At 39.5% G+C, this 12,825-nt stretch overlaps 1 protein-coding gene across 3 annotated transcripts in view; it reads right to left on the minus strand.

Annotated features, from left to right (window-relative positions):
- LOC102392575 (limbic system associated membrane protein) overlaps positions 1-12,825 on the minus strand; it is a 703,099-nt gene that overhangs the window by 311,510 nt on the left and 378,764 nt on the right. For all 3 annotated transcript variants that reach the window (XM_044942049.2, XM_025284375.3, XM_025284385.3), the window contains exon 2: positions 10,312-10,544. In XM_044942049.2, coding sequence (XP_044797984.1) covers positions 10,312-10,544 — 233 coding nt within the window. The remainder of the gene's footprint in view (positions 1-10,311; positions 10,545-12,825) is intronic.

Below are 12,825 nucleotides of genomic sequence, written 5' to 3' on the forward strand. Positions count from 1 at the left end.
CACACCTGATACACACACAATATTATTGTGTCTGTTTTTATTTTCTTTTAAAATAATTTCAAATTTGCAGAAAAATTACAGGATCAATACAAAGAACTCCCATATACTCTTCACACAGAAACTCTATCCAAGTTTTGTCAATTGTCACAACAAAGTCTTTTCTAGCAAAATGATCAATGTAAGATAGTATATTATATCCAGTATCATATTATGCCAGGCTGGATGAATCACAAGCTGGAATCAAGACTGCAGGAGAAATATCAACAACCTCAGATATGCAGATGATACCACTCCAATGGCAGAAAGTGAAGAGGAGCTAAAGAGCCTCTTGATGAGGGCAAAAGAAGAGAGTGAAAAAACTGGCTTAAAACTCAACATTCAAAACATGAAGATTGTGACATCCAATCCCATCACTTCATGGCAAATAGATGGGGAACCAAGGGAAACGGTGACATTTTCTTTTCTTGGGCTCCAAAATCACTGCAGACAGTGACTGCAGCAATGAAATTAAAAGACACGTGATTCTTGGAAGAAAAGCTATGACAAACGTAGACAGCATATTGAAAAGCAGAGAAATCATTTTGCTGACAAAGGTCCATATAGTTAAAGCTATGGTTTTTCCAGTAGTCATATATGGATGTGAGAGTTGGACCATAAAGAAGGGTGAGTGCCAAAGAACTGATGCTTTCAAATTGTGGTGCTGGTGAAGACTCTCTTGAGAGTCTCTTGCTTGAACTACAAGGAGGTTAAATCAGTCAGTCCTAAAGGAAACCCTGAATGTTCATTGGAAGGACCAATGATGAAGCTGAAGTTCCAATACTTTGGCCACCTGATTCAAAAAGCCAACTCACTGGAAAAGACCCTGATGCTGGGAAAGATTGAGGGCAGGAGGAGAAGGGGGTAACAGAGGATGAGACTGTTGGATGGCATCACAGACTCAATGGACATGAGTTTGAGCAATGTCTGGGAGGTGGTGAAGGACAGGGGAGCCTGGCATGCTGCAGTTCATGGGGTCACAAAGAGTTGGACACAACTGAGGGACTGACCATATTATGATAAATTGAGTATTTCTTCTGTCTCTTTAGACTTTCACGACCTTGACATATGAAGATTACAGGCCAGTCTTTCTATAGCGTGTCCCCAACCCCCTTAGAAACATCCCTTGGATAGACCTGGGCACAGGCTGGGGCTGCTTTCCCACTATATTCAAACTTACTTAATAGTTTTTCTCACTAAAAAGAAGGAAAAATGTCTTATCGTTTTTTGCGTCCTTTGTCACTGAGGCAGACCTAGGCTTTGACAAAATTTAAAGAAAACTCAATCATCTCATTGTTGCCTATTTATTGCAAACTGAAATGATGAAAATACACATATATTGAAAAATATATGTGTCATCTTTCTTGACTTTTCAGTTCAGTTCAGTTTAGTAGCTCAGTCGTGTCCAACTCTTTGCGACCTCATGAATCACAGCACGCCAGGCCTCCCTGTCCTTTTAGGTATATGATTTTTTTTTAAAATGTCTTTAAATTTTGGAGTGGGGATTTATTCTACATTAAGATGTCTGTGTGGTTACCAGCACAGAGATGTGCTAGTTTTTAACACAGAATTTTACCTATTAAGATACGGAAAATTACTATTTTAAGTATTTTCAAATAGTACTGTATGCCACAATAAATTATCATCATCTGTGGCATTTATGTTTTCTATACACTACCAAAAAGAACCCTCTCCCCACAAAAGCAAAAAACCCTGTGTACTAGTAACCACACAGATATTATGTAAATGCAAATAAAAGTAACTGTGGCATAGACTGGATATAGCTAAACTAGCAGATGCAGATCTAATGTAGAATAAATCCGCACTCCAAAATTCCTCCTAATCACCATCAAACCTTGACCCAAAGTTATTAAAATTGTTATTGGTATAATGATTCAAGAATATATACTGCATCTTCGAATAGAGCTGAAAATTTATTGGTCTTTGTCGTCAAGTAGCTCTCTTCCCTTCGTGGAGTCTGGGTTTTTACACTGAACCAAGGGAACAGCTACCCATTCCAATATTCTGGCCTGGAGAATTCCATGGACTGTATAGCCCATGGGGTAGCAAAGAGTCAGACATGACTGAGCAACTTTCACGTCACTTCACTTCAGCTCTGGGTACTAAATAACTTTTTCTCTCTTCTTTTACTTCTCTCAGCTTTAAGAAAGACAAAATATAGGTTAGAGCAGAAAGTATGTGGGTGTAAATAGTGGCTTTATTTTAATAACTAAAATGCTTGCATGCTAAGGTGCTTCAGCTGTGTCCGACTCTTTATGACTCTATGGACTGTAACCCACCAGGCTCCTCTGCCCATGGGATTCTCCAGGCAAGGACAATGGAGTGGGTTGTCATGTTCTCCTCCAGGAAATCTTCCCAACTCAGGGATCAAACTCACTTCTCATTTATCTCCTGCATTGGCAGGCAGGTTCTTTATCACTAGTGCCACCTGGGAAGCCCCAAAATATCTAAAAGATGGACTGCAAATACGTATACAGAGCTTGGAGATCATAATTAATTATGAGCGGGTGGGCCTGATTTAGACAAGACTTGAAGTTCTTCCTGCAGGGGAACTATCAAATTAAAACTGCATGAGGTAATATTCCCAAATATTTTAGCCCCAAAATTTCACTTCTTCCCATTACACTGGCTCTCTGATTGCTGATGTGATTAGTGATGTCCTTAAAGTCTGATCCTGACCTAATAACAGCCAATCAAGAGGCTATTGTCTGAAAAATTAAGCTGAAAAGTAGGAAAATTAGTAGATTTCAGCACATAAAATCCAAATGAAATTCTAGTTAATCAGTAAGATTCAATAATCAACAGAATTATCCCTCAGATCAAATATAACTAAAGATGGTCTCAAATTCTTTATTTCATTAGAACATTTAAAAGATGTATTGAGCTCCAGGCTAAGTTGAATTGGAATGCAGTGGCAAACAGTTTGTGTAATATTTTGTAGGCGATGATAAACTATTTAAAAAATAATCAGTGCAACATGATACTGATTAAGGAAGGGAAAGAGGGACGAAAGGGAAGGGAGAACAAAGGAACTAATGAAAGAAGGAAAGAAGAGAGCAATTAAAAGAGACCAAAGGATGGCTGCTTTGAGTTCTGGGTAATAGATATTAGTCAGAATTAGGAATGTTTGAAGGAATGATGCTAAAGCTGAAACTCCAGTACTTTGGCCACCTCATGCGAAGAGTTGACTCATTGGAAAAGACTCTGATGCTGGGAGGGATTGGAGGCAGGAGGAGAAGGGGACGACAGAGGATGAGATGGCTGGATGGCATCACTGACTCGATGGACCTGAGTCTGAGTGAACTCCGGGAGTTGGTGATGGACAGGGAGGCCTGGCGTGCTGCGATTCATGGGGTCGCAAGGAGTCGGACACGACTGAGCGACTGATCTGATCTGATCTGATAGGATTGCAAAATGCATCCAAGAATTTAAATCTTAGGAACAATAAGTTCTAGACTAGTATTCATGAAAACACTAAATGTTTCCCAACATTTGAATTTTCAATTATTAAATTAAGAGAGCATCTACAGACATGCAATTGCAAGCCAATATATGCTTGGATTAATGAGATACAGGAAATATGAAAATTTTAGTGTGAGGATAAAACACACAGGGTCTCACAAGAGTTAACTTTCATACTTTTTCCATAGTTATATTGGTTTAATTCAGGTAATTACGCAAGGAGATCAAGCCAGTCAGTCCTATAGGAAATCAACCCTGAATATTGGATTGATGCTGAAGCTGAAATTCCAATATTTTGGCCACCTGATACAAAGAACTGACTCACTGGAAAAGACCCTGATGCTGGGAAAGATTGAGGGCAGGAAAAGAAGAGGGCAAGAGGATGAGATGGTTGGACAGCATCACTGACTCAATAAGCATGAGTATCTTACTTTTACGTTTTAAAAATATTTTTGGGAGGAGAGTTTGGAGGAGAATAGATATATGCATATGTATGGTTGAGTCCTTTTGCTGTTGACCTGAAATTATGACAACATTGTTAATCGGCTTAATGAAATAAAATGAATATTTTTAAAAATGTTAATGAGAATAGCATAAAAAGAAAGCAAAAGATGCAACATGGAAATGATGATTCCAGTATGGGTAACAGACTCAAGAACAACGTAATAAATACATTGAAAACATGATAAATGTTATAAGGTACAATGAATGAGACCTTTAATAAGTAAGATCTACATTTAAAAAATAACATCATGACAGGGTGTCTTTTGTATTCACATACACATGGAGATTCCTAATGTTACAGCTAAAAAACTACCTTGTTTTTGGAGCCATCTTTCCTAGGGCTCAAGAAGATGAGATTAATCTCTGTATTCAATGAGTCCACAGATTTATTTTTACTTTTAATTTTTCTATGACAAGGCCCTAGTACCTGCTTTGCAGAGTTTTAGATATAATTTGATGCCACGTCACACAGGAAAATGAACAGGCAGGCAGCAACAAACCCCTCTCACTGATTGCTTAGATTGCCAAGACAGTGGTTCTTGGTTTTCCCACATGTATCTGAAGCACCTGCAGAGCGTAACACACTTGTAAATTTTGGCCACATTCCCAAGCCTTCTAATTCAGTTGTTCTGGGAGTGGTTCTCAGGAATCTGTATTTTGTAAAGTATAATAAACCAAATTCTTGATTTTTTTGCAGCTTATGCAAGGATCAGATAAAGAGAAATATTGCCTTAACACAAGTGTCTCCATCTCTGGCATAAGCAGAAAAAAATAGGAAATCATAGGAAGGAAGGTAACATTCAGAGAGAAATGGACATTATTAATTGGAAGGATGCCAAATAAATTTATTTATATTATTTAAGTGAAAGGTATTGTTTTCTCAATCTTTGAGTTTAGAATCTGTAAAGGAGGTGGTGTAAGAACCAAACTATCTGGCTTTAGAAGTGGGTCCCATCTTTTATTAAGTATCTCAAATGAATGTTTGTATTTGAATAGCCTGACTTCTACAGATGCAAAATTTAATTTCACTAATCGCAAGTGATCCCAAAGGTCATTATTGATTTGTGAATTTGCTGATGCAAAACTTTCACCTGTGTTCCTCATGAGGAAGATGTGTGGAGATGTCATTTAGCTAAAGATTGAGTTTAGCGAACCATGAAGCATATTTATTTCAACACAGGTTATTTTCTGTGTAATGACTCTCATGAACTGATTTTTAAAAAACTTACTTTCTCTCTGAAAAATAATCACCAAAATAGGAGAGAAAATGTTGGAGATGCTGAAAAGTCATTCACATTGTGGAAATATATATTAATTAAAGGAATATACATATTTCCAGGAGAAATGAAGGGATACAGGAGAAATGTGAGGGGGACAAACACTTAAACATTTATAAAGTTGAGATTTTTGAGGTCTAGAGAAGTTTGCATATCTTGACCAGTTTTTTTGTTGTTTGTTTGTTTTGTTTTATTTTAGTTTTGATACATGAAATGGACAGTTTAGGGAGAGATTTTCTTTCCATAGGACTAGGCTAGGTAAGAAGCCTTAGAGAACCTAAGATGTTATCATGAAAGTCAAGTTATTTTCCAAGCTACTATTCCTATCTCATGTCCAAGAATAGTTTAAATATTAGGGGATGTAGCATTATTTGAAATTGAATGAAATTATGCAGGATTATTTCCCTAGATGTTCTTAATGTACATACTACTTTTAAAGTAGTGGCTCTTAAAGTGTGGCCCCAGTACCAGCAGCATCACTATCACCTGGGAATGTTTGAGAAGTGCAACTAGGGTATGAGGACGTGTGAGAGTGCAAATTATCAGGCCTGATCTCCAGAACGACTTAATCAGAAATTGTGGAGTGGGGTGTACCACCAATCAAAAATAGAACTTACCAAACTCTCTATGTGTTGTCGATACACGCTGCATGTTGTCCTCAGACATCCTTATTAAAAGTAGCTAAAAACTTAAAGGTGATGCTGGTCTAAGAAGCCCTTTAGAAGCCCAAAGAAGTAAAGTTCAAGACTAGATGCCAAGGGAAAGGACAACTGAAGAAAATACATTGAAGGAACCCAAATAACAGCTGAAAAGAGCCTACTCAAGGGTCTCATGCAACAAGTGGAGGGTGTTGTTGGACTCTGGGAAGCACCCAGGACAAAGAGAGCCTCATGAGAGTTACTCCAGCAGCAGCAGCCTGCTTGTTGTCACAGCGGTATCATCCTCATTAGTATCATTATCACCACCACCACCACCACCACCACCATCATCATCACCTTATTTGGTGAGAACACATGATCTCCAGAAAACAAGCTAGGGGCTTACCTAGGTCACGTAATCTTTAAATTAAACCAAGCTTTAGAGCAACTAAAGATGGTGACTGCAGCTATGAAATTAAAACATGCTGGCTTCTTGGAAGAAAAGCTATGACAAACCTAGACAGCATATTATAAAGCAGAGACATCACTTTGTCAACAAAGGTCCATCCAGTCAAAGCTATGGTTTTTCCAGTAGTCATGTGTGGATGTGATAATTGGACTATAAAGAAAACTGAGCACTGAAGAACTGAAGCTTTTGAACTGTGGTGTTGGAGATGACTCTTGAGAGTCCTTTGGACAGCAAGGAGATCAAAACAATCAATCCTAAAGGAAATCAGTCCTGAATATTCATTGGAAGGACTGATGCTGAAGTTGAAGCTCCAATACTTTGGCCACCTGCTGTGAAGAGCCAACTCACTGGAAAAGACCCTGATGCTGGAAAAGATTGGACACAGGAGGAGAAGGGGCCAAAGGAGGATGAGATGGTTGGATGGCATCACTGACTCAATGGACATGAGTTTGAGCAAGCTCCAGGAGTTGGTGATGGACAGTTGGTGATGGTGTGCTGAAGTCCATGGGATCACAAAGATTCGGACACGATTGAGTGACTGAACTGAACTGAGGCCTTAGAAGAACCAAGTGAAAGTGAAAGTCACTCAGTCATGTCTGACTCTTTGCAACCCCATGCTCTATACAGTCTATGGAATTCTCCAGGCCAGAATACTGGAGTGGGTAGTCTTTCCCTTCTTCAGGGGATCTTTCCAATCCAGGGATCAAACCTAGGTCTCCTGCATTGCAGGCAGATTCTTTACCAGCTGAGCCACAAGGGAAGCCCAAGAATACTGGAATGGATGGCCTATCCCTTCTCCAGTGGATCTTCCTGACCCAGGAATCGAACCAGAGTCTCCTCCATTGCAGGTAGATTCCTTACCAACTGAGCTATCAGGGAAGCCCCAAATAGGTTACCCCAAAATTGATTTAAAGCAAGAAAGAAAACTGAGATATGAAGCCCCACTTTCTTAACTACTGTTCTTCAGTGATATCTCACAGCATCTTTAAGCTAAATATGACCCCACTGGGCAAAGAAAAAGAATACAGTATTTATTTAATAACGAGTTATGTGGGATTTGCAGGAAGCATGTATGGTGAGTAAGGAAGAACTTGAAAAATTCAAAAGACCCTTATATTTTGAAGGAAGGTGCTGTGAGATTGGAGGAAAGAAGGATAGCAGACATGCCTATAGGCAGAATCTTTGATGTGGTGAAAACATGTAAAATGGAGGCAAGGAGAAGGAGGCAGTGTGAATAAATAGCGGTAAAGGGGTGGACCCACTGACATAATCACAAAGTTGAATGTTCTAAGGGGAATCGAATCAGCCATCTGGTGCTAGATATCAAATGCCAACATCCATATAACTGCCCAAAACATCTCCCTTCATAACTCAGGTTCAAGGAGGAAGCAACCTTTCATCATCGCCCTTACAAGAACAGGCTTTGTTGCTCATTTTTTCTTTTAAAGCAGTATGGTTAAAAAGAAAATACTATAATATCTTGAATCAAACAGATATGGGTTTGAAACCCAGTTCTAAGACAAGAGGCAGCCTTGGGCAGCTCCTTATCATTTCTGAACTTCAAACTTTTTTCATATTTATAATAAAGTTATTAATAGCTACTTCATAATAACATTATTAGAAGCAAACAAGATAATGAATAAACAGTACCTCAACTGTATAGTTCTTTTCCATCTCTTAATATTAAGTTAAACTCAATAACTTAATAGGGAAGTATAAGCAGCATGATCTGACCTAGTTCTAGCTCTAATTCTCCCAAGATTGTTGTGTTAGTAGCTAAAATGTACGTAGATGAATGAGGAAAAAGGAGGAAGGGCTTTGGGCACTTGGCACTAAGAACTCAAATAGGAATTTGCTGCTGCTGCTGCTAAGTCGTTTCAGTTGTGTCCGACTCTGTGTGACCCCATAGACAGCAGCCCACAAGGCTCCCCCGTCCCTGGGATTCTCCAGGCAAGAACACTGGAGTGGGTTGCCATTTCCTTCTCCAATGCATGAAAGTGAAAAGTGAAAGTGAAGTCGCTCAGTCGTGTCCGACTCTTAGCGACCCCATGGACTGCAGCCTACCAGGCTCCTCCATCCATGAGATTTTCCAGGCAAGAGTACTGGAGTGGTTTGCCATTGCCTTCTCAAAATAGGAATTTGGTAGTTCTTAAAAAGTCACAGCAAAAAATTCCCATTCCAGTTGAATGTGCTTCAATTTGATTCCTTGTTTGCTTGGTTCCAAACTACTCCCTGAACTCTCTGTGTGACCTTGAGCAAGTAAGCTAAACCTAATTAACTTCTGTTTCCTCATCTAGAAACCAAGGGATGTAATCCTCAGATTGCCCAATTTTGTTCCCTGTAGGACAATATATTCTCTAGCTGTGGTCTCTAGTGAGTTTCCAATAACATTAAAGACTGTGAAGGTATTAAAATTGTGTAGGAATTTCACAATATAATGTGTTGCTGGTCATTAGATAAAATCTGTTCTAAGGGACCTTAAGTAAACTAATTATCCCCCTCTCTTTGCCATTAAATGAGGTAGAACTTTTCCTTTTGTTTTGAAGTGTGTGTGTGTGTGTGTGTGCGCTTGTGTGCAGGTGTTTTGAGGAAGTTGCTAAGTTAACCTTTTACATATTTACACATCTATAGTTATGTTTACACACTTAAATGGACTGCCTGACATCCAAACCCTCATGTCTCTTATTAAGGAACTCAAGCGCTATCCTCTAAACTACAAGGAAAAGACTCTATGCTGTGCTGTGATAGGCACTTCTCAAGTCAGTAGACATGCCTTTTACAAGTAATAAAATGAAGCTGTCAGCCATTGCAAATGGACCAAGATAGAGGTCACATGACTAAACCACCCCTGCACAGGTACTCTCTGATGTATTTTACTCTGGTTTCAATCTATTAATCAGAGGAGTTGGGAGAGCAATAATTTAAATGCTGCAATAATCAATTCCATAACACATTAATAGAAGCTACAGTCAAATTTTGCATACAACTAACTGCACTGGAATCTTGACAGGAGTCCTAGGGCCATGCCTAATTTGCATTAAATTTACATAACATTGTAAATCAAGAATACATGAACACAGCCCTAATATTTGTTAGTGCTTAGATCCTTCCTGGTAGATGGATTGAAACTGCTAGTGGTTTGACTCTGCTTGCAATAAAACTGTACAGCTGATCAGCTTTGTTCTCATTCTGCAATTATGGGGAAAGGGCCCCAGGAGAGCTATAGTTTTGGGGCTTGCGTATGCCATTTAAGGTTTTGATCCTGTAAAACCATGACTCAGATGTGCCCTTGGAAGCCCCAATCTGGAAGCAGATTATCCCCAATGATTTTGCAGATCTTCGTCACGGCACTTGCTCACAAATAACTTGCCGTGAAATAGAGATACAAACTACAAAGAAAGCCAGCCAGCTGAGAGGATGCCAAGGCTTCTGGAAATTTTTATTTTTCCAAATAACGTTTACTATCAGAAAAACAGATAATTAGTGATATTCTTTAAACTGAGGACAGACAGAAATCACACCTTCAGCAAAAGCATCCAGTATCTAACAGTGTGAAAAAATGGACCTCACATGGTTCCAAGCATTCTGTGTGTTCTTGTGTCTCTGTGGACAGCGGTGGTCTTTGCTGTGTGTTATGACACTCAGGGTTAAGAGAAAACATTCTCACCAAGGTTATTGACTCACAGTGGCAAGACTCCTTTTTCTTTATCCTCCTCAGCTCTATTATTTAAAGTCTATACCCATTTAAAGTTTTTATATGTAAAAAGAAAATAGATAGTAAAGTGCCATAATGAATTTGGAATTTGCCACAACGAATCCTTTATTCCAGAAAGGATTACTCGAGTATTTTGTATGTCATGATTATTTTCTGCCGCTCGCCTCTCCTTTACCATCTTCTCCTTACCTTGCACGATCAAGTAAACTTGGGAGGTCTTCGGCTCATGTTGTGTCTGCACCGAGCAAGTGTAGGAACCCTCATCGTAGACATCCACCTTCTGGATTCGCAGGCTGTACTCCAGAGAATGGCGTTTCTCCAGCTCAACCCGAGGGTCCAGAGACCACTTGTCATGTCCAGCAAAAATGATGCCAGAACGGTTCAACCAGGCCACCTTTGAGTTCTTATCTTCTACAACGCACCTGGCAAAGTAGAACAATGACATTAGAGCCTTAGTTACACCCAGATCTGCATTCATTCTTCACACAATTTGTCTCAACAAGGCCAATCAAAAGAAATGACTGTGTGCAGGATGAATCATGGCCATGCCATTTCTTAAGAGTCCTGAATAGTGTCATAATTTCTCCTTTAAGATCTAATCCCCATCCACTGGACGGATGTCAGTATATCACACTCAACGGGGCAATACAAATCAGGGAGAGTAATGCAGACAAAGTTAAATGGATATCAACTTCCCATTGGATTATATTCTTCTTGTCTAGGAAAAGGTCATTCCATTTGTTTAAGTTACTTTGAGAATTAGGCAAATGATAATATGACACATTTACTCAGTTTTGAACTGCATGTATTCTTTCATTCAGTTCAGTTCAGTTCAATCGCTCAGTCATGTCCGACTCTTTGAGACCCCACGGACTACAGCACACCAGGCCTCCCTGTCCATCACCCACTCCTGGAGCTTACTCAAACTCATGTCCATCAAGTTGGTTTTGCCATCCAACCATCTCATCCTCTGTCAGCCCCTTCTCCTCCTGCCTTCAATCTTGCCCAGCATCAGGGTCTTTTCCAATGAATCAGTTCTTCGCATCAGGCAGCCAAAGTATTGGAGTTTCAGTTTCAGCACCAGTCCTTCCAATGAATATTCAGGACTGATTTCCTTTAGGATGGACTGGTTGGATCTCCTTGCTGTCCAAGGGACTCTCAAGAGTCTTCTCCAACACCACAGTTCAAAAGCATCAATTCTTTGGCACTCAGCTTTCTTTATAGTCCAACTCTCACATACATGACTCTGTATGGGACTCTCTCTATACACGACTACTGGAATAACCATTGCTTTGACTAGATGGACCTTTGTTGGCTATACTAATTTTTTAGTATTTCTTAAAGGCTTATGTGAAGGTGGATTCAAATTATGCCCCACCATTGAATCAACAGGAATTAGACTGAATTTTAGAGTTTACTTCTGATCATTCCAAGTTCGGAATGCCCACCCCCAGGAATGAGAAGTGTGTGAGCAGATCTAGGGGTAAGTAGATAGGTATTGTAAACAAAATCAAAGCTCGTATCATCTTGCCTAAGTCTGGTTCCACCTTTTGAAGGCAGCAGGTTGTAGGCTGGGAAGACAGCTTGCTACCAGCATTTCTAGCACAATAGAATGAATTCAATCTTTTCTAGTAAATGAAAAACTAATTATTCCAAGGAATATGAAGGGAAAAAATATTGATTTGAATAACTACTTATTTTAGAAACCTAAAAGGGTTTAATGGAGAAAATCATACTACAATTGCAGCAAGAATCTGGAAATGGAAAAGTCAAGCCAAAAATCTTCTATATCTTTGGCAAGATTTATGTCTGCCCCACAGGGAGGTGGTCTCAGACCCTGTTCACAGCTGCAGAGCCAGCTGCTCAGTACTCTGGGGCACGAGGGACGGACAGAAGAAGCCAGGATCATGACAGCAGAACAATAAAATGCCATGTTCCCCTGTGTTTTCCAAACTAAGTCCAATCCAGATTTTCTGTCTGGTCCAAACAGCCATGTGTGGACAGGAAGCTGATACACTATCCACAGGTGTAACTCCATAAAGATACAGAGTCCAATTCATCTCTTCTAAAAGAAGGAGAAATGTGGAATCTTTTAAAAATAACTCACTTATGGTACAAAAATCATTCTCATCCTATTATTTTGGGGTAAATTTCAAATTTTAGTAAAAATGAGATTTCATTTAATTACATGAGTGCATGATATAAAGGTTTTTCTTTTCCTCTTCGCTTATTTATTTTCAGAAACATAGGTAGATTAAGGGCGTCCCTGGTGGCTCAGTGGTAAAGAATCCACCTGCAATGCAGGAGCCACTGGAGATGTGGGTTCAATCCCTGGATCAGGAAGATTCCTTTGAGGAAAGCATGACAACCCATTTCAGTATTCTTGCCTGGTAAAATCCCATGGACAGAGGAGCCTGACAGACTACAGTCCATAGGGTTGCAAAGAGTCAGAAATTAATGAAGCGACTGAGCACAGAACACATGTGGATTAAAGTACCATTTAGTAGCTCCAATATATGTTTCTCTGCCATGCAGATATTATTGAGATCAATTATGCTTGATAATTTAAGACTCTTCTAAAGGGGAGGGCAAAGCTAACTTCATGAATGCTACTTGCTTCTCTCCTGACTCAATTTTACTTTCCCTCTTCCATTCCTTGGTGGTACCATGTCTCTGTCCTTGGTGGCATTTGTAGCACTTCTC

The sequence above is a fragment of the Bubalus bubalis genome, chromosome 1 (assembly GCF_019923935.1).
Source record: "Bubalus bubalis isolate 160015118507 breed Murrah chromosome 1, NDDB_SH_1, whole genome shotgun sequence".
NCBI lineage: Eukaryota > Metazoa > Chordata > Mammalia > Artiodactyla > Bovidae > Bubalus > Bubalus bubalis.